The following is a 22095-nucleotide window of genomic DNA, read 5'->3' as shown; positions in this document are numbered from 1 at the left end:
TATATTTATAATGCATTTTGCCTAGGTGTAGCCTTCTAATCCATCTAAATCCTATTAAATATTGGCAGTGTTGGGGTGGCTGGGAAATGTAGGCCTACTACTTACATTTACTGCTTAAATATAGTATACAAATATATAGCCTAATACATGTTGAACATAGCTGTTAAATTAGGTAGAGCAGGCAAAACAGCACAATTGATTTGATTTCAATTAAACATTAGTTTACCTGTTTAAACTATATTTTTGTACTTCATTTGCTGCCAAGTCCTCGTGGGGCAACTCGGGGTTGCGTAAATTGACACACACACACACACACACACACACACACACACACACACACACACACACACACACACACACACACACACACACACACACACACACACACACACACACACACACACACACAATTTACATATTGAATAAGTGGAAGATATTAAACTTTCCTCTTATTTTATTTTATTTTACTAATTTATTTGACTCACGCATTGACTTGTTCAGCTATTTCCTGCCAAGCTCTCTCTCGCGCTCTCGCTGCCGCGGCGGTATTGCTTTTTTTTGTTAAAATGGGTAACTGCTCGGCATACACATACTCGTTCATTAGAATTTCCAATTCCGTGGGGGAAAAGTAAGTGGATCTACGCTTTTGGTCCATGTTTGATCATGTTATCAGAGATCCATTGATGATGGCTTTTCATAGTCAACAGGCACGCCCTCAACCCAGACTGAACATACTCAGAGTTGATTAACCCAACGCTGATAACCTGTTCTGAAACCGAAAACCCAGAGTTGCTTTTCAACCCTGAACTCTGAGTCAACCAACTCAGAGCGCAGGATTAAACTCAGAGTATGTTAAACCAGCTACCTGAAACAGGCCTCAGGGAACTAGGGACGCATTCCTATGGGATGCGTCCGTCCAGCGTGTCGTACGAGGCTGAAGTCAACCCCCGATTCGGGGTTAGTGATGTGCGACTAGGAAGCGAGTCGATTTTTTTCGAACATTGTTTTTTTAATTACAAACTACCAGCGGTACAGTGACAAGTTTATTTAAAAACAATGAATTTGTAATCTATTCTGTGTTATTTCATACACCCCCCACCCCCCAGTATAGCATTCAGTCTGGCCCACTCAGAACCCACCTCCAAAATGGCTGTTTGGCCTATTTCAGACCAGCCTTTCCCTGGTTAAATCTCCTCGGGATTGTACATACATCCACCACCACCCCCACCATCTCTACCACCACCCCCACCATCTCTACCACCACTCCTAACCACCATCATCTCCGACGCCACGAGGGGCAGTCATCTCAGATGTATTCGGGCCTCACCACAAAGTGGTAGATATACCCTTCATTGGGGCAGGGGTATGTTACATTCGCACCAGCAGGCACATAAGCAAAATCCTCCTTGAAGTCCACGATGTGGAAGATGAATCTTCCTCGGCAGCTAAGCAGCAGCCGGTTGCTGTAGCGGATGCTGCCCTGGCCCTGGTCCTGGTACTTGTGCGTGGACATTCTCATTCTGGCCGCAGGCAGTGAATCACAAAGCAAACCGCGGCTGGAACAGTCGCTTTGCTCGTTGAAGAGGTTCAGCTGCCAGTCAACCTTTCTGTCATTGAAGACAGCGCTGGTGTGGACAGGTGTGCTGTGATGTTCAGTGGTCCGCAGACTGGGCTTCTTGTAATACTGGGTGTTGCCTCGATGTGAACCCCTACCAAACCGGTCGTACGGGTTGTCGATCGGACGCCCAATGGTTTCTACGCTCTGGTCATAAGCAACGCTCCACGGGGGGGCGGTGTAAATCCTGGCCTGGTAATCCCGGTCGTCTGCCTGGAAGTTGGAGCTGTTCTTCAGAGTGCCGAAGGGCAGCGAGTGAGCCTGGAACCCTTTCAGGACTTTCTCCTGATACAGAGTGGGATGGACGGAGTAGAGGGCGGAGGTGTACCGTAGCTTTATGAGCTCCTTGGCGGGGATCATAGGGAAGCGCACGCGGGCCAACAAGGCGGCCTGCTGCTCCTCACTGGTCGTCCGGTTCACCTGGGAGACCCAGACCTCCAGCGCTGCCAGGACGAAGGTCTCACCCGGCACCACCAGGTCAGAGCGGGACAGAAGGGCCTGCAGCAGTTCTGCTGACACAGAGCTCCAGGCCTTGGAGGTGCTGAGCTTCTGGAAGTTCCACGCCATGTACTGGAGACAGTTCTCCTGCAGCACCCGGTCGCCCGCTTCCACCGAGTACTCGTAGAAGGAGACCTGGGTGAGGAAGGAGCGGTCCTCAGGGAGAAGCTTGGTGAAGAGGCGCCCGGCGTCCTCCATCAATCTCCTCATTCCAAAGTGCGAAGCCAACTGGTGGATACACTCGGCGGTAGTCCTGGATACTTCCAGCCTCCGGGTGTACACGTACCTAATAGTACACAGGGCAGATTCCACAATGGTTACCTGGGGGATGGGAGACCACACAGAGTCATTACGGTCATCAGAATCATGGGGTGCTGTAAGGCCTATACCTGATCAAACTGGGTAGATGAGGAAGGCACGTCTGGGTGAGATGAATTGATATTTCGTCAACATCAGTAGAGGCTTTGAAGCCAGGGAAACGTGAGAGGATCATCCTGTGTGCGCACACTGTTGTGTCCACCATCTCCCAAAGCCCATCGTCTCGGTTCTCGCCAGTGTAAGTGTATCCCTGGATCAGGAAGTCGCAGCCCTCCTCGCTGTCAAAGAGTTGCCCAAGATCCTCAGACAGTTCAAGACTATGGTCCACAAAGGTCTCTGTCGCACTAGTGCCTAAAGTGTGGAGAAAGATTGGAAACATTTAATGTATGCAATAGAAAATCAGGAAGATGGACAGATGGTTGAAATGTTTCTGAGATCATGGAGAAAGCAGTATCTGTGAAGAATAAAGCACAGCCAAAAGCACCAAAATGCTGTTTCAGGAAGAATAGATTTGAATGGGATTCAATTCTAAATACTCTGACCCTCCCCTCGAGTTGTGCTTCTCTAGTGGGGAGAAACTGCCATCAGTTGCATGAAATACAGGCCCATGTTTCTCCCTACATTGCCATTATTTGCATTATTACTTTTTTAATGTTCATGTTTACACTGCCAAATAGAACACACGTACATTTATGTTCATTTTTTTTTTTTTTTTTTTTTATTTCCCCAAAAAATGTATTGCGCCAGATAAGTTTGAGAACCACTGGCCTAAAGAATAGTTAAGTTTTCCCTTTAAGTAAGAAATAAACAGTAGGCTATAGTACTGCCCTAATGGTTGAATAATTCCGATATCTACCTGCTACACAAATGACTCCAGCATCGTCCTTGTGTGAGCAATCCATTAATCCCCATCCATTGTAGGAACAGTTGGAAAGAGAGTTCTCTGTGCCAACACACTTCGTCTGGTCAAGCCAAATCTGTCCGGTTCCTAGAGAATGAGAAATTGTTAATTTTCAGGGCAAGATGTAGTTGCTCTATTACTGCTACGACTGCTTCTGTGCCATTCCCCCTTAGTGGAGGAATAATATCAAAAGAGAAAAGCCCACCTTCGCCAAACGTCCCTCCAGCGACGGCAGATACGGCTCCTTTGAAGTGCAGCTGACGACACACCACCTGCGCGTCGGGCAGGTCCCAGGCATTGTGACACACGGTTCCCCATTCCCCGTGAAGGTAGACCTCCACCCGGCCCTGGGAGCGTGTCTTCGAGCCCGCCAACCGTATAGCCCCCTCCTCTGGCGACCTGATCTTGCTTTCTGATTCACAAAGATAACGAGTTCGTATTTGAGAGACCAACAAGGAAACAAAACAAATAGTTAAAGAAGAAACTACAGATTATTGCATTATACTATTTGCATTATAAGTATCGGAATTGTAGTCAGACTTACTGAAAAGGCTCAAGTTCACGGATCTGAGAGGAGAAACATGGAGAAGCAACATCCCGAAGGCAGACAGCAGGGTCCCGTGCAGCATGGTGATCCCGGCTATGTCTGTTGCTCTGAGAAACGTTTTAGCCTACAGGTGAATTTGACGAGAGGCAAATTGTGAAACCGAGTTGTTGAAAACGAAAGTATTTTAATGCATTAATAAAATGCAGACATCAAGAATTGCATATATTTTAATTCATATCTAATAACATTCTTGATTCAGAAAATGTAAAATAGCTTTCACAAAACGAACATTCGCCTATACTGAAAGTTGTTCTTGTGTTGCGTTTCCTTATCAGCCAGAGAATGACTGCTCCTTTGAAAGCCCAACAAATACAGATTAAATAGGCTTAGGCGTATGGCATGGTTCTGGTCTCACAACTTGACAAACTGGCACAACTAGTTTGATGGAAAATTGGGGAATTTATTGACCTAGCGATTGTGGTACTTGCACTTGGTTCTATGAACATCCTTTCTGTACCGACAGCGATATATTGATGCACTTCTTATGACAAATGTACTTATTGTAAGTCGCATTGGATAAAAGCGTCTGCTAAATGCCCTAAATGTTAATGTAAAATTGCCTTGCTGTAACTAAGCATATCATCTTTATTTAAACAAAGTTCAGGAGGCGGGAAAGCATTCAGTGTTGGTTTTCCTTGTTCAAACCTGTGTGCTTATACAAGAGGGGCATGTTAAAACAGCTTTTATTCTCAAAACAACTAGCATCACATTCTTTACAAAGAAATATATATGTATATACAGGGCCGTCGGACTGCGGGGACAAAGGGGACAGTTGTGGGGGGGCCCAAGGCAGAGGGGGGGCCCATGACCAAAAAAAAAAAAAAAAAAAAAGTATTTTACCTTTCTTTTTTTTTTTACCCCCCCCCCCCCCCCCCCCCTTTATATATAAAAAAATATATAAAATATCTATAGATCAGATATATAATTTATATATATTTATATAAAAAAATATATAAAAAAGGCGCCCGCACTTGGAGGTTCCCAGTTTGGCCGCGGAGAAGGGGTCATTTGGGCACTTGTTCTTGTGACCTCTTCAAGCCCGTCCTCAACACCGCTCCCACTCTCACCGCAAAGGTGAGAGTGGGGGGGGGGGGGACGACGACGACGACGACGACATGGAGTCGGGTACCAAAACCCGGCGCTGACACACTGAACAGCTGCTGTCAGAGACTTAGGGGCCTGAGGCGGTAGAAGCTCTGTGGGCGTTCAACGGGACTCACCGGGGGGGTTGATGCCCAATGGCGGAGCCAAAGGGGTGGCCGGGGTGGCACTGGACACTCCTGGAATCTGATTGGCCACCCTAAAATTTAATTGGCTACCTGCGGTGCCTTTTTCAAATCGACGGGTGAGAGAGAATATTTCCCACAGCTCACGAGTCATACGAGAGACCGACTGCGGCGATTGGCGAAAGCACCATATTGAAATAAGTTTTAAGGTTTAGCTTCGGGTTTGGGTTTCCTAACTTTGAAAATTGGCTCCATAACAGACAGTTAATCAGATAAGAGACATCGGTTCCCAACTTAGCCTGTCGTAAGTTAGTGTTTAGTGTGTTTAGCTAATGTGGGCTAACTAGGACAGATGTCAGTGGAGGACAATTCCGGTATTTTGAATATTGAGCCCACTTTCTGGTTTGTGTCTAGGATGAAATAGAGTGGTTGACACCGAAATTTGAGCCTCTGTGTCGGTGACATAATTCAAACTTTCCAGAACTTTCTGTGTGGGGGTAGAAGGGTGCTTCATCCAGGATCTACCGGGATGCTCTCTCCCCTTGAAGCCGTTTACTGGTGATCATTAACTCAAAGGGGAAGTACAGGAAGTAAGGCGATAAAACAATGTTCAACAATGATTGTGTGTGTGTGATAGTGTTGGCTCGTTCGTTCGCGAACCTGTTCGAATGAACGAGTCTGTAGGACGAACGAACCGAACCGGTTCGTTTCTCTCGTTCGTTCGTTCGTCTTTTACCATTCGAATCACCGGAAACTTGACTGAACGAACGAACGAGTTTCCGGTAGCACTAACTCCACTGAGTCTGACTGACTCAGCTGAGAACCGTGCAATGGTGTGCACTCCATGATGCGATTCACCGCTACAGGAAACCAGGCTGATTCGCGAACGACTCCTCCACCGAGTTTCCGGTGAATCGATTCACTGGAAACTCGACTGAACTGGGAGGAGTCGTTCGCAAATCGTTTGTTCGTTCAGCCTGGTTTCCGGTAGCGGTAAATCGCATCATGGAATGGACGCCATTGCACGGTTCTCAGCTCAGTCAGTCAGACTCAGTGGAGTTAGTGCTACCGGAAACTCGACTGAACAAACGAACGAACGAACGATTCGCGAACGACTCCTCTTGGCGAACTGAATCACGAGAACTGGGTCACGGTAACAAATCATTAAATCCACCGCTAGTGTGTGAGAGAGAAATTGAGCTGCAGAGACACTGGCTATTCATAGCATGTTAAAGAAATCTAGTGAAGTAACCCTAGTGGACCACACCATCTGCCACATTGTAGAACTCGCGGTTCTTACTCTAATCAGAAATCATGGGAACCGGAGCCTCAGAGGAGGGACTAACCCTTCAGAGGTTGCTATGGTTAAATTTTTTTTTTTTTTTTTCTTTGTTAAACGGAATGTCAAGGCCTGACCGTCTCTGTGTCTTACAAACCACGCTCTTTGTCCTAGTAGCAACCACACTGGGTGGAAACCAGTAGAACCACCTTTGATGGGCATGCGGGCGGGGATAGCAGTAGGTTGTTATGGTCTTTTTTTTTTTTTTGCGACGGTCAACTTAATGTTAAGGCCTTGATGCCTGAGATAACAAGCTCGGTGGAAACCGGTAGAGCCGGGCAGTGGGGATCGCCTTCATGTTTAACCCTCATAGGGTGTTTGTGTTTTTGTTACACAGGAGGTGCTGCTGGGTCTGGTGGACCCAATGCCTTTTAATTCAACATAATCAAGCTTTTATTTTTAAATACTCACCAGATGGTTACTTCATCCCAATTGCAAGTAATATAAACAACACATATGTTACATTTGTTCACTTTACCTTTGTTAAATCACATTTATGAATAGAGGTGCCACTCGTTTTTGTTTCTTTTTTGTATTAAAATGCAACAAAATAAGGAAATGACTCATAAAACAGGCATAACTGGGAAATAATCAACATTATTAGAAATTGAAACATACTCAATAACATCTGTCTGAACAACACATTAAATCCTTTGAACACGGCCATTATATATATCAGACTATACCACACATGAGGGGCAGAGTCTCACTGTGTGTGTATTGCATGTGTATTTTTTGCACTGGTTGCATGCATATTGTGTTTTTCTGTCCATCATGGGTCCACACACTTCACAGCGTTTCTTTTTGGCTGACGGGCTGGTCCTACATCTGGCTGCTTGCGGGTTGGTCCTGGGGCTGGCTGCTTGCGGGTTGGTCCTGGGGCTGGCTGCTTGCGGGTTGGTCCTGGGGCTGGCTGCTTGCGGGTTGGTCCTGGGGCTGGCTGCTTGCGGGTTGTCCCTGAGGCTGGCTGCTTGCGGGTTGGTCCTGGGGCTGGCTGCTTGCGGGTTGGTCCTGGGGCTGGCTGCTCGCGGGCTGGTCCTGGCTGCTCACAGGATGGTCCTGGGGCTGGCTGCTTGCGGGCTGGTCCTGCCTGCTCACGGGATGGTCCTGGCGCTTGCTGCTCGCAGGCTTGTCCTGGCTGCTGAAGGGCTAGTCCTGAGGCTCTTTTACGTTTCGGAGCTGGCTGATGCTCATCCTCCTCTTCAAACTCGGTGTCAGACTCTGATATGTTATCCTCACTTTCCGAAACAATTTCCTCTGCATCACCATCAAAACCCTCTGTCTCTTCAAATATCAACTGTAAGGCAGTCTGAACAGAGAATCGCTTTGCCATCTTGATCAGTTGTGGTATGGAACCACGCTGACAGAGCTTTTTTATAGTGTCAGGTCCCCAAGCTTGATAGTGTTGGGTGCTCCAATGTTGCAACCTTGTGCGGGAACAGTGGGTGCACACTCTCACACACACAGACACAGACATAAATATAAAATGGTAATAATTTGTGGGATAATTGGCTTAGTTCCAGGCTTAAAACTCTGTTTCGATTTCCTGAATAAGCAAATGGGAAATTGACTGCCTGAACCAGAGCCGTTCGAACAGGGGCGATCACTGTTGGCTCTATTACTGCTAGGACTGCTGCTGTGCCATTCCCCCTTAGTGGAGGAACAATATCAGAACAGAACAACCCACTTTCGCCAAACGTCCCTCCAGCGGCGGCAGATAAGGCTCCATAAGCTCCCAGGCATTGTGACACACGGTTCCCCGTGAAGGTAGACCTCCACCCGGCCCTGGGAGCGTGTCTTAGAGCCCGCCAACCGTATATCCCCCTCCTCTGGCGCGACCATATCTTGCTTTCTGATGTAAAAAGATAACAAGCTTCTATTTGAGACAGCAAATACCCCAACCCCTCCTGGTTACCTCCGTACCAACAAGGAAACAAAACAAATATTTAAAGAAGTAACGACTGATTTTTGCATTATACTATTTGCATTATAAGTATCGGAATTGTAGTCAGACTTGCTGTAAAGGCTCAAGTTCACGGATCTGAGAGGAGAAACATGGAGAAGCAACATCCCGAAGGCAGACAGCAGGGTCCCATGCTATGTTTGTTGCTCTGAGAAACATTTTAGCCTACGGGTGAATTTGACTATAGGCAAATTGTGCAACAGAGTTGTTGAAAATGAAAGTATTTTAATGTATGAATAAAATGCCGGCATGAATTTTGCCTCTGAGGGCTGCAGGTGGTGGACCCCGTCCAGTCTGCCGGGCCTCTGCATTTTTTCGATTTGCTAACATGGAGGAAAATGTTACCCTAATATTCAGTAAGCGCTATTTTGAAGACACATATATATTTATAATGCATTTTGCCTAGGTGTAGCCTTCTAATATATCTAAATCCTATTAAATATTGGCAGTGTTGGGGTGGCTGGGAAATGTAGGCCTACTACTTACATTTACTGCTTAAATATAGTATACAAATATATAGCCTAATACATGTTGAACATAGCTGTTAAATTAGGTAGAGCAGGCAAAACAGCACAATTGATTTGATTTCAATTAAACATTAGTTTACCTGTTTAAACTATATTTTTGTACTTCATTTGCTGCCAAGTCCTCGTGGGGCAACTCGGGGTTGCGTAAATTGACACACACACACACACACACACACACACACACACACACACACACACACACACACACACACACACACACACACACACACACACACACACACACACACACACACACACACACACACACTTTACATATTGAATAAGTGGAAGATATTAAACTTTCCTCTTATTTTATTTTACTAATTTATTTGACTCACGCATTGACTTGTTCAGCTATTTCCTGCCAAGCTCTCTCTCGCGCTCTCGCTGCCGCGGCGGTATTGCTTTTTTTTGTTAAAATGGGTAACTGCTCGGCATACACGTTCATTAGAATTTCCAATTCCGTGGGGGAAAAGTAAGTGGATCTACGCTTTTGGTCCATGTTTGATCATGTTATCAGAGATCCATTGATGATGGCTCTTCATAGTCAACAGGCACGCCCTCAACCCAGAGTGAACGTACTCAGAGTTGATTAACCCAACGCTGATCACCTGTTCTGAAACCGAAAACCCAGAGTTGCTTTTCAACCCTGAACTCTGAGTCAACCAACTCAGAGCGCAGGATTAAACTCAGAGTATGTTAAACCAGCTACCTGAAACAGGCCTCAGGGAACTAGGGACGCATTCCTACGGGATGCGTCCGTCCAGCGTGTCGTACGAGGCTGAAGTCAACCCCCAATTCGGGGTTAGTGATGTGCGACTAGGAAGCGAGTCGATTTTTTTCGAACATTGTTTTTTTAATGACAAACTACCAGCGGTACAGTGACAAGTTTATTCAAAAACAATAAATTTGTAATCTATTCTGTGTTATGTCATACACCCCCCACCCCCCAGTATAGCATTCAGTCTGGCCCACTCAGAACCCACCTCCAAAATGGCTGTTTGGCCTATTTCAGACCAGCCTTTCCCTGGTTAAATCTCCTCGGGATTGTACATACATCCACCACCACCCCCACCATCTCTACCACCACCCCCACCATCTCTACCACCACTCCCAACCACCAACATCTCCAACGCCACGAGGGGCAGTCATCTCAGATGTATTCGGGCCTCACCACAAAGTGGTAGATATACCCTTCATTGGGGCAGGGGTATGTTACACTCGCACCAGCAGGCACATAAGCAAAATCCTCCTTGAAGTCCACGATGTGGAAGATGAATCTTCCTCGGCAGCTAAGCAGCAGCCGGTTGCTGTAGCGGATGCTGCCCTGGCCCTGGTCCTGGTACTTGTGCGTGGACATTCTCATTCTGGCCGCAGGCAGTGAATCACAAAGCAAACCGCGGCTGGAACAGTCGCTTTGCTCGTTGAAGAGGTTCAGCTGCCAGTCAACCTTTCTGTCATTGAAGACAGCGCTGGTGTGGACAGGTGTGCTGTGATGTTCAGTGGTCCGCAGACTGGGCTTCTTGTAATACTGGGTGTTGCCTCGATGTGAACCCCTACGAAACCGGTCGTACGGGTTGTCGATCGGACGCCCAATGGTTTCTACGCTCTGGTCATAAGCAACGCTCCACGGGGGGGCGGTGTAAATCCTGGCCTGGTAATCCCGGTCGTCTGCCTGGAAGTTGGAGCTGTTCTTCAGAGTGCCGAAGGGCAGCGAGTGAGCCTGGAACCCTTTCAGGACTTTCTCCTGATACAGAGTGGGATGGACGGAGTAGAGGGCGGAGGTGTACCGTAGCTTTATGAGCTCCTTGGCGGGGATCATAGGGAAGCGCACGCGGGCCAACAAGGCGGCCTGCTGCTCCTCACTGGTCGTCCGGTTCACCTGGGAGACCCAGTCCTCCAGTGCTGCCAGGACGAAGGTCTCGCCCGGCACCACCAGGTCAGAGCGGGACAGAAGGGCCTGCAGCAGTTCTGCTGACACAGAGCTCCAGGCCTTGGAGGTGCTGAGCTTCTGGAAGTTCCACGCCATGTACTGGAGACAGTTCTCCTGCAGCACCCGGTCGCCCGCTTCCACCGAGTACTCGTAGAAGGAGACCTGGGTGAGGAAGGAGCGGTCCTCAGGGAGAAGCTTGGTGAAGAGGCGCCCGGCGTCCTCCATCAATCTCCTCATTCCAAAGTGCGAAGCCAACTGGTGGATACACTCGGCGGTAGTCCTGGATACTTCCAGCTTCCGGGTGTACACGTACCTAATAGTACACAGGGCAGATTCCACAATGGTTACCTGGGGGATGGGAGACCACACAGAGTCATTACGGTCATCAGAATCATGGGGTGCTGTAAGGCCTATACCTGATCAAACTGGGTAGATGAGGAAGGCACGTCTGGGTGAGATGAATTGATATTTCGTCAACATCAGTAGAGGCTTTGAAGCCAGGGAAACGTGAGAGGATCATCCTGTGTGCGCACACTGTTGTGTCCACCATCTCCCAAAGCCCATCGTCTCGGTTCTCGCCAGTGTAAGTGTATCCATGGATCAGGAAGTCGCAGCCCTCCTCGCTGTCAAAGAGTTGCCCAAGATCCTCAGACAGTTCAAGACTATGGTCCACAAAGGTCTCTGTCGCACTAGTGCCTAAAGTGTGGAGAAAGATTGGAAACATTTAATGTATGCAATAGAAAATCGGTAAGATGGACAGATGGTTGAAATGTTTCTGAGATCATGGAGAAAGCAGTATCTGTGAAAAATAAAGCACAGCCAAAAACACCAAAATGCTGTTTCAGGAAGAATAGATTTGAATGGGATTCAATTCTAAATACTCTGACCCTCCCCTCGAGTTGTGCTTCTCTAGTGGGGAGAAACTGCCATCAGTTGCATGAAATACAGGCCCATGTTTCTCCCTACATTGCCATTATTTGCATTATTACTTTTTTAATGTTCATGTTTACACTGCCAAATAGAACACACGTACATTTATGTTCATTTTTTTTTTTTTTTTTTTTTTATTTCCCCAAAAAATGTATTGCGCCAGATAAGTTTGAGAACCACTGGCCTAAAGAATAGTTAAGTTTTCCCTTTAAGTAAGAAATAAACAGTAGGCTATAGTAGGCTACTGCCCCTAATGGTTGAATAATTCCGATATCTACCTGCTACACAAATTACTCCAGCATCGTCCTTGTGTGAGCAATCTATTAATCCCCATCCATTGTAGGAACAGTTGGAAAGAGAGTTCTCTGTGCCAACACACTTCGTCTGGTCAAGCCAAATCTGTCCGGTTCCTAGAGAATGAGAAATTGTTAATTTTCAGGGCAAGATGTAGTTGCTCTATTACTGCTACGACTGCTTCTGCGCCATTCCCCCTTAGTGGAGGAATAATATCAAAAGAGAACGGCCCACCTTCGCCAAACGTCCCTCCAGCGGCGGCAGATACGGCTCCTTTGAAGTGCAGCTGACGACACACCACCTGCGCGTCGGGCAGGTCCCAGGCATTGTGACACACGGTTCCCCATTTCCCGTGAAGGTAGACCTCCACCCGGCCCTGGGAGCGTGTCTTCGAGCCCGCCAACCGTATAGCCCCCTCCTCTGGCGACCTGATCTTGCTTTCTGATTCACAAAGATAACGAGTTCGTATTTGAGAGACCAACAAGGAAACAAAACAAATAGTTAAAGAAGAAACTACAGATTTTTGCATTATACTATTTGCATTATAAGTATCGGAATTGTAGTCAGACTTACTGAAAAGGCTCAAGTTCACGGATCTGAGAGGAGAAACATGGAGAAGCAACATCCCGAAGGCAGACAGCAGGGTCCCGTGCAGCATGGTGATCCCGGCTATGTTTGTTGCTCTGAGAAACGTTTTAGCCTACAGGTGAATTTGACCATAGGCAAATTGTGAAACCGAGTTGTTGAAAATGAAAGTATTTTAATGCATTAATAAAATGCAGACATCAAGAATTACATATATTTTAATTCATATCTAATAACATTCTTGATTCAGAAAATGTAAAATAGCTTTCACAAACAGAACATTCGCCTATACTGATAGTTGTTCTTGTGTTGCGTTTCCTTATCAGCCAGAGAATGACTGCTCCTTTGAAAGCCCAACAAATACAAATGAAATAGGCTTAGGCGTATGGCATTGTTCTGGTTTCACAACTTGACAAACTGGCACAACTAGTTTGATGGAAAATTGGGGAATTTATTGACCTAGCGATTGTGGTAGGCCTACTTGCACTTGGTTCTATGAACATCCTTTCTGTACCGACAGCGATATATTGATGCACTTCTTATGACAAATGTACTTATTGTAAGTCGCATTGGATAAAAGCGTCTGCTAAATGCCCTGAATGTTAATGCAAAATTGCCTTGCTGTAACTAAGCATATCATCTTTATTTAAACAAAGTTCGGGAGGCGGGAAAGCATTCAGTGTTGGTTTTCCTTGTTCAATCCTGTGTGCTTATACAAGAGGGGCATGTTAAAACAGCTTTTATTCTCAAAACAACTAGCATCACATTCTTTACAAGGAAATATATATGTATATATATATATATATTTATATTAAAAAATATATAAAATATATATAGATTAGATATATAATTGATATATATTTATATAAAAAAATATATAAAAAAGGCGACCGCACTTGGAGGTTCCCAGTTTGGCTGCGGAGAAGGGGTCATTTGGGCACTTGTTATTGTGACCTCTTCAAGCCCGTCCTCAACACCGCTCCCACTCTCACCGCAAAGGTGAGAGTGGGAGCGGTGTTGAGGACGGGCTTGGGGGGGGACGACGACGACGACGAGTCGGGTACCAAAACCCGGCGCTGACACACTGAACAGCTGCTGTCAGAGACTTATGGCGCGTTTCCACTGCAGGGTGCGGAACGGATCGGATCGCAAAGGTGCGGGTCGGGTCGCGTTTCCACCGCCAAAAGTGGGCGTGACCCGGACTTTGCCGTACCCGTTCCGGCCCCATTCTCGGGACTCCTCCGTTGCGGTACCCAAAACGAGACCAGACGCCTGAAAGGGTCCCGTGAAATTCTAGCTACACCTCCCCTCCGTTGATTGGTCGACAGAATCGTCACTTCCGGGTGACGCGGGGATAAAAACAAACAAACAGTAGCCTCGAGGTATTATTCTTTACAATTAACATGTCGCGTAAAAAGCTTGCTTGGGTGAACAAGGAGGTGGAGACGTTCGTCTGCATTCTTGGGGAGGAAGACGTTGTTTACGATGTTTACGTAGCTGCCGCGGCGATCGACATCCGGCCTACCACCAAGGGTACTGTCGGCAGTGGAAACGCGACCTCGGAACTGAGCTGGGCTATACCGCCCCCTCCCTACCGCACCTTTGAGATCCGATCCGTTCCGCACCCTGCAGTGGAAACGCGGCATTAGGCCCCGTTCACACAAAGCCGATTTCATGGCGAAACCGCAAAGGTCTTGTACGGTTCGGCCTTCCGTACACACGAAGCCGGCGAATCCGCTGACCGAAACCGCAAACTTCTGAAACCACCCTCGGAGGTGGTTTCAAATCTACCCGGTTTCGTTTTGGATTCGTGTGTACGCCTGAAACCGACTGAAACCGCAAACCATGACGTCATCGCCCCACCCCTCGAGCTTCTTAAGCCCGCGGAGTCTCAGAAATCACATGCCAGCATGCGCATAAGGGCAGCCTTTATGCGCATGCTCGCCTCTTCTTCTTATTTCATTTCTTCTGGATTTCTGTACCAGAAGAGGCGCCCCTTATGGGCCTGGAATGTGTACTACAGCGTTTCTACAGATCTACCCGGTTTCACTTGGCTTCGTCTTTACGGAGATACTTTGAAACCGGATAGATCGAAACCGTAACGGTTTCGCCCGTTTCGGCTTCGTGTGAAGGGGGCCTTATGGTACGGCCACACCAACCGCGTTGCTCGCGTTAAGGTACGGCCACACCAACCGCGTTGCTCGCGTTAGGGGCGTTGAAAATCGGCATTTTTGCATAGGGAACCATTGGTTTAGGCGCGGTACACGCGTTGAAGCGTTGAAGCGTTGCGTTGGGGGCGTTAGGCGCGGCAGTTGCACGTAATTACGCACGTAAACGCAGTAACGCGCCCATCGCACCAACGCCCGGAGTTCAGAAAATTGAACTTTCAACGCTCCAACGCGTGACGCTTAGCCGCGGTAGCCAATCAGCGTGGAGCTTGACCCGACGTCACTGGCAGAGAGTAGTGAGCTTGCACAGAAGCATACGGCCGACATCTTCCTTTTTTCTGGGTGGAAATAGTAACATAGTTACGCCATTAAATGCGTTTATGGAAACATTTCTAGCGAGAAATGTGCATTTTACTTTCATAATGTTCGCTCGGTGAATGTGAAGGATGTTTGGTTTGATAGTTATGACGAAGAGGGAACGCTCCGTTCACTTGCATGGACAGAGTCTCTGGTTGCTAAGCAACCTCAACGTCTTGGCGGACTGCTTCTCTGCTGATCAACACTACGAATGCTGGAAACACACCAGACACACCATGTGAAGTTATTTAACCCGATTATTGTTATTTATATCCGAGATTATTTAATCTAACCCGATCTAAACTCTATCACCCAAACACGGCGGCGTTTGGGTTTCCTACCTCGGACTCCAGCGCAGCCACTGCCGACATTTTTCTTTATTCTGGGTGGAAATAGTTACATAGTTACGCCATTAAATGCGTTTATGGAAGCATTTTTAGCGAGAAATGTGCATTTTACTTTCATAATGTTCGCTCAGTGAATGTGAAGGATGTTTGGTTTGATAGTTATGACGAAGAGGGAACGCTCCGTTCACTTGCATGGACATGGACTCATCTAGCTGCGTTGGCGCGTTGACGCGTTGGAAGCGTTGAACCACCACACACTGGTCAAGCGTCAGGTTAGGCGCGTTACTCGCGTTGTCCAACGCGAGTAACGCGGTTGGTGTGGCCGCACCATTAGGGGCGTTGAAAATCGGCATTTTTGCATAGGGAACCATTGGTTTAGGCGCGGTACACGCGTTGAAGCGTTGAAGCGTTGCGTTGGGGGCGTTAGGCGCGGCAGTTGCACGTAATTACGCACGTAAACGCAGTAACGCGCCCAACGCACCAACGCCCGGAGTTCAGAAAATTGAACTTTCAACGCTCCACCGCGTGACGCTTAGCCGCGGTAGCCAATCAGCGTGGAGCTTGACCCGACGTCACTGGCAGAGAGTAGTGAGCTTGCACAGAAGCATACGGCCGACATCTTTCTTTTTTCTGGGTGGAAATAGTAACATAGTTACGCCATTAAATGCGTTTATGGAAACATTTCTAGCGAGAAATGTGCATTTTACTTTCATAATGTTCGCTCGGTGAATGTGAAGGATGTTTGGTTTGATAGTTATGACGAAGAGGGAACGCTCCGTTCACTTGCATGGACAGAGTCTCTGGTTGCTAAGCAACCTCAACGTCTTGGCGGACTGCTTCTCTGCTGATCAACACTGCGAATGCTGGAAACACACCAGACACACCATGTGAAGTTATTTAACCCGATTATTGTTATTTATATCCGAGATTATTTAATCTAACCTGATCTAAACTCTATCACCCAAACACGGCGGCGTTTGGGTTTCCTACCTCGGACTCCAGCGCAGCCACGGCCGACATTTTTCTTTATTCTGGGTGGAAATAGTTACATAGTTACGCCATTAAATGCGTTTATGGAAACATTTTTAGCGAGAAATGTGCATTTTACTTTCATAATGTTCGCTCAGTGAATGTGAAGGATGTTTGGTTTGATAGTTATGACGAAGAGGGAACGCTACGTTCACTTGCATGGACATGGACTCATCTAGCTGCGTTGGCGCGTTGACGCGTTGGAAGCGTTGAACCACCACACACTGGTCAAGCGTCAGGTTAGGCGCGTTACTCGCGTTGTCCAACGCGAGTAACGCGGTTGGTGTGGCCGCACCATAAAGGTACGGCCACACCAACCGCGTTGCTCGCGCTAGGGGCGTTGAAAATCGGCATTTTTGCATAGGGAACCATTGGTCTAGGCGCGGTACACGCGTTGAAGCGTTGAAGCGTTGAAGCGTTGCGTTGGGGGCGTTAGGCGCGGCAGTTGCACGTAATTACGCACGTAAACGCAGTAACGCGCCCAACGCACCAACGCCCGGAGTTCAGAAAATTGAACTTTCAACGCTCCAACGCGTGACGCTTAGCCGCGGTGGCCAATCAGCGTGGAGCTTGACCCGACGTCACTGGCAGAGAGTAGTGAGCTTGCACAAAAGCATACGGCCGACATCTTTCTTTATTCTGGGTGGAAATAGTAACGTAGTTACACCATTAAATGCGTTTATGGAAACATTTCTAGCGAGAAATGTGCATTTTACTTTCATAATGTTCGCTCGGTGAATGTGAAGGATGTTTGGTTTGATAGTTATGACGAAGAGGGAACGCTCCGTTCACTTGCATGGACAGAGTCTCTGGTTGCTAAGCAACCTCAACGTCTTGGCGGACTATATATCTGCTGATCAACACTACGAATGCTGGAAACACACCAGACACACCATGTGAAGTTATTTAACCCGATTATTGTTATTTATATCGGAGATTATTTAATCTAACCCGATCTAAACTCTATCATGCACCCAAACACGGCGGCGTTTGGGTTTCCTACCTCGGACTCCAGCGCAGCCACGGCCGACATCTTTCTTTATTCTGGGTGGAAATAGTTACATAGTTACGCCATTAAATGCGTTTATGGAAACATTTTTAGCGAGAAATGTGCATTTTACTTTCATAATGTTCGCTCAGTGAATGTGAAGGATGTTTGGTTTGATAGTTATGACGAAGAGGGAATGCTCCGTTCACTTGCATGGACATGGACTCATCTAGCTGCGTTGGCGCGTTGACGCGTTGGAAGCGTTGAACCACCACACACTGGTCAAGCGTCAGGTTAGGCGCGTTACTCGCGTTATCCAACGCGAGTAACGCGGTTGGTGTGGCCGCACCATTAGGGGCCTGAGGCGGTAGAAGCTCTGTGGGCGTTCAACGGGACTCACCGGGGGGGTTGATGCCCAATGGCGGAGCCAAAGGGGTGGCCGGGGTGGCACTGGACACTCCTGGAATCTGATTGGCCACCCCGGGTGCCACCCTAAAATTTAATTGGCTACCTGCGGTGCCTTTTTCAAATCGACGGGTGAGAGAGAATATTTCCCACAGCTCACGAGTCATACGAGAGACCGACTGCGGCGATTGGCGAAAGCACCATATTGAAGTAAGTTTTAAGGTTTAGCATCGGGTTTGGGTTTCCTGAACAACGATACGAAAGTTGACTCGCTGTGCAGATGCATATTGGAAAATTGGCTCCATAACAGACAGTTAATAAGATAAGAGACATCGGTTCCCAACTTAGCCTGTCGTAAGTTAGTGTTTAGTGTGTTTAGCTAATGTGGGGTAACTAGGACAGATGTCAGTGGAGGACAATTCCGGTATTTTGAATATTGAGCCCACTTTCTGGTTTGTGTCTAGGATGAAATAGAGTGGTTGACACCGAAATTTGAGCCTCTGTGTCGGTGACATAATTCAAACTTTCCAGAACTTTCTGTGTGGGGGTAGAAGGGTGCTTCATCCAGGATCTACCGGGATGCTTTCTCCCCTTGAAGCCGTTTACTGGTGATCATTAACTCAAAGGGGAAGTACAGGAAGTAAGGCGATAAAACAATGTTCAACAATGATTGTGTGTGTGTGATAGTGTTGGCTCGTTCGTTCGCGAACCTGTTCGAATGAACGAGTCTGTAGGACGAACGAACCGAACCAGTTCGTTTCTCTCGTTCTTTCGTTCGTCTTGTTCACCATTCGAATCACCGGAAACTTGACTGAACGAACGAACGAGTTTCTGGTAGCACTAACTCCACTGAGTCTGACTGACTCAGCTGAGAACCGTGCAATGGCGTGCACTCCATGATGCGATTCACCGCTACAGGAAACCAGGCTGATTCGCGAACGACTCCTCCACCGAGTTTCCGGTGAATCGATTCAGTGGAAACTCGACTGAACTGGGAGGAGTCGTTTGCGAATCGTTTGTTCGTTCAGCCTGGTTTCCGGTAGCGGTAAATCGCATCATGGAATGGACGCCATTGCACGGTTCTCAGCTCAGACAGTCAGACTCAGTGGAGTTAGTGCTACCGGAAACTCGACTGAACAAACGAACGAACGAACGATTCGCGAACGACTCCTCTTGGCGAACTGAATCACGAGAATTGGGTCACGGAAACAAATCATTAAATCCACCACTAGTGTGTGAGAGAGAAATTGAGCTGCTATTCATAGCATGTTAAAGAAATCTAGTGAAGTAACCCTAGTGGACCACACCATCTGCCACATTGTAGAACTCGTGGTTCTTACTCTAATCAGCAATCATAGGATTCATTCATGCTCCTTAGATGCCATGTTAGGGTTACACACACATTTTCAGTCATGGTCTATGGACCCCCTGAAGTAGCCATGGCCACCCCCTGGCCCCCCCCATGTATAAAACTCTAGTTCCGCCACTGCTGGTGCCGGCCGCCGCCCTCAGGAACTCGTGCTTGGGGACCCAGTTTTCATGGCGGACGTCCCCTCTGTAGCCCACCACCTTCACCCACTCCGGGTTGTGGTTGACAAACTCCCCCGCCGTGGTGGTCCACTCTTTGCCCAGACCGCCGACGTACAGACGCTCCTCCTTGACGGCCAGCCACTCCGCCTTAAAACCTACCAGGGGAACCACGACACCAGTCACCATCAAAGAGCACTTACATGCAGATGAAGACGCTCCGCGTCCCACTCCACCTGCACCTTGTCCCCGCTCTGGAACCCCGCCAGGTAGCCGCGCAGCAGGTGGATGAACGTGTCCAGGTCGGCGAGACAGCGATGCAGTAGCGCGTGCCGTGGGCGCCGAGCGGGTAGGTGTAGTGGTAGAGCCCCTCGGGGTTACCAGGCGTGCCGTAGCTTTTATCTCTTCTCCACCTACAGAGTTTGTTGTGTACGATTATTCAAGAAACTCGTGTTATTACCCGTAGACACTTGACCGCGGGAACCGGAGACTCAGAGGAGGGACTAACCTTTCAGAGGTTGCTATGGTTAAAGTTTTTTTTTGGAATGTCAAGGCCTAACCGTCTCTGTGTCTTACCAACCACGCTCTTTGTACTTGCAACCACACTGGGTGGAAACCAGTAGAACCACCTATGATGGGCATGCGGGCGGGGTTGTTACGGTTATTTTTTTTCTTTTGATACGGTTCAACTTAATGTTAACGCCTTGGTGCCTGAGATAACAATCTCGGTGGAAACCGGTAGAGCCGGGCAGGCGGGGATCGCAGTAAAACTAGAAAATGTGGTGAGTGCTGTAGTACAAAGTGAGGTTGGAAATATGTTTTGAAGGTCCCATTACATGCTATTTTATGTATTCTTTAATATAGGTATTAGTGGGCAACTAACACAGTATTCAAAGACGTTCCCGAAATTCAGCCGTGGTGCAGAGTTACAGCCACTCCGAGCCAGTCGCACATTGAGCCTCCCCCAAATGCGCTGTTTTGGTGTCTGTAGCTATAATGCAAATGAGGAGCGAGGCGGGTCAAGGAGGAGGGTGGGGGTGTGGCCCTGAGCAGCTTGCCGCCACGGTACCATGCGCTCTGTTTACAGTGGATAAAGATATATTGTTTATTGTTTATTATGGATCCCCATTAGTTGTCGCAGAAGCGGCAGACAAGTCTTCCTGGGGTCCAATTAAAATCTGAACATACAAACAATTATGGAACCGTCACCTTAGAGGAGGGACTAACCTTTCAGAGGTTGCTATGGTTAAAGTTTTTTTTTGGAATGTCAAGGCCTAACCGTCTCTGTGTCTTACCAACCACGCTCTTTGTCCTTGCAACCACACTGGGTGGAAACCAGTAGAACCACCTATGATGGGCATGCGGGCGGGGTTGTTACGGTTATTTTTTTTCTTTTGATACGGTTCAACTTAATGTTAACGCCTTGGTGCCTGAGATAACAATCTCGGTGGAAACCGGTAGAGCCGGGCAGGCGGGGATCGCAGTAAAACTAGAAAATGTGGTGAGTGCTGTAGTACAAAGTGAGGTTGGAAATATGTTTTGAAGGTCCCATTACATGCTATTTTATGTATTCTTTAATATAGGTATTAGTGGGCAACTAACACAGTATTCAAAGACGTTCCCGAAATTCAGCCGTGGTGCAGAGTTACAGCCACTCCGAGCCAGTCGCACATTGAGCCTCCCCCAAATGCGCTGTTTTGGTGTCTGTAGCTATAATGCAAATGAGGAGCGAGGCGGGTCAAGGAGGAGGGTGGGGGTGTGGCCCTGAGCAGCTTGCCGCCACGGTACCATGCGCTCTGTTTACAGTGGATAAAGATATATTGTTTATTGTTTATTATGGATCCCCATTAGTTGTCGCAGAAGCGGCAGACAAGTCTTCCTGGGGTCCAATTAAAATCTGAACATACAAACAATTATGGAACCGTCACCTTATCGTGGTGGAGAGGTTTGCGTGTCCCTGTGAACCTGAGGGCTGTGTTGTCTGGAACCTTGTGCTCCTGGTAGGGTCTCTCATGGCAGAGTGGTCTCAGGTGAGGGGCCAGACTAAGAATGGTTCAAAAATCCTCAATGAATATCGGAATAAGAGGAGATGTGACCCGGCCCGGAGGAAGCCCGGGGCCCCCGTCTGGAGCCAGGCCCAGACGGAGGGCTCGATGGCGAGCGCCTGGTGGCCGGGTTTGCCACGGAGCCCGGTCGGGCACAGCCCGAACAAACTACGTGGCACCCCCCCTCTCTTCATCTCATGGGCCCACCACCTGTGGGAAGACCCGTTGGGGTCGGGTGCGCAGCCACATGGGTGGCAACGAAGGTCAGGGGTCTCGACGGACCAGACCCGGGCGGCAGAAGCTGGCTCTGGGGACGTGGAACGTCACCTCGCTGTGGGGAAAGGAACCGGAGCTTGTGAGGGAGGTGGAGCGCTATCAGTTAGATCTGGTGGGGCTTACCTCCACGCACAGTCTCAGCTCTGGTACCGTACTCCTGGATAAGGGTTGGACTCTATTCTTCTCCGGAGTTGCCAAGGGCGTGAGGCGCCGGGCG

General features: G+C 48.0%; 1 protein-coding gene across 1 annotated transcript; it reads right to left on the bottom strand.

Annotated features, from left to right (window-relative positions):
* Positions 1 to 1007: 1007 nt before the first annotated feature.
* Positions 1008 to 13064, bottom strand: LOC115532340 (uncharacterized). Its single transcript, XM_030342062.1, has 10 exons — positions 12725 to 13064; positions 12386 to 12592; positions 12136 to 12267; positions 11344 to 11623; positions 10151 to 11240; positions 3877 to 4003; positions 3538 to 3744; positions 3288 to 3419; positions 2503 to 2782; positions 1008 to 2399 (listed from the first exon to the last, which is right to left on the bottom strand). The coding sequence occupies exons 1-10, from the start codon at positions 12807 to 12809 to the stop codon at positions 1307 to 1309; spliced, it is 3633 nt and encodes a 1210-aa protein (XP_030197922.1). The 5' UTR covers positions 12810 to 13064; the 3' UTR covers positions 1008 to 1306.
* Positions 13065 to 22095: the final 9031 nt, after the last annotated feature.

This window comes from Gadus morhua, chromosome 2 (genome assembly GCF_902167405.1).
Source record: "Gadus morhua chromosome 2, gadMor3.0, whole genome shotgun sequence".
In the NCBI taxonomy this organism is placed as follows: Eukaryota; Metazoa; Chordata; class Actinopteri; order Gadiformes; family Gadidae; genus Gadus; species Gadus morhua.
The sequence above is the reverse complement of the archived record's forward strand: the minus strand, read 5'-3'. Positions and strand labels throughout refer to the sequence as shown.

What these genes read in the sequence shown, in the direction of transcription:
- LOC115532340 (XM_030342062.1), bottom strand. Translation starts at nt 12,809, where the DNA reads ATGCTGCACGGGACCCTGCTGTCTGCCTTCGGGATGTTGCTTCTCCAT. An exon ending in CATCTACCCAGTTTGATCAG is followed by an intron (nt 11,241 to 11,343) that starts GTATAGGCCTTA and finishes GTGTACTATTAG; the next exon opens with GTACGTGTACACCCGGAAGC. An exon ending in TGGTGAGGCCCGAATACATC is followed by an intron (nt 4,004 to 10,150) that starts TGAGATGACTGC and finishes ATTCACCTGTAG; the next exon opens with GCTAAAACGTTTCTCAGAGC.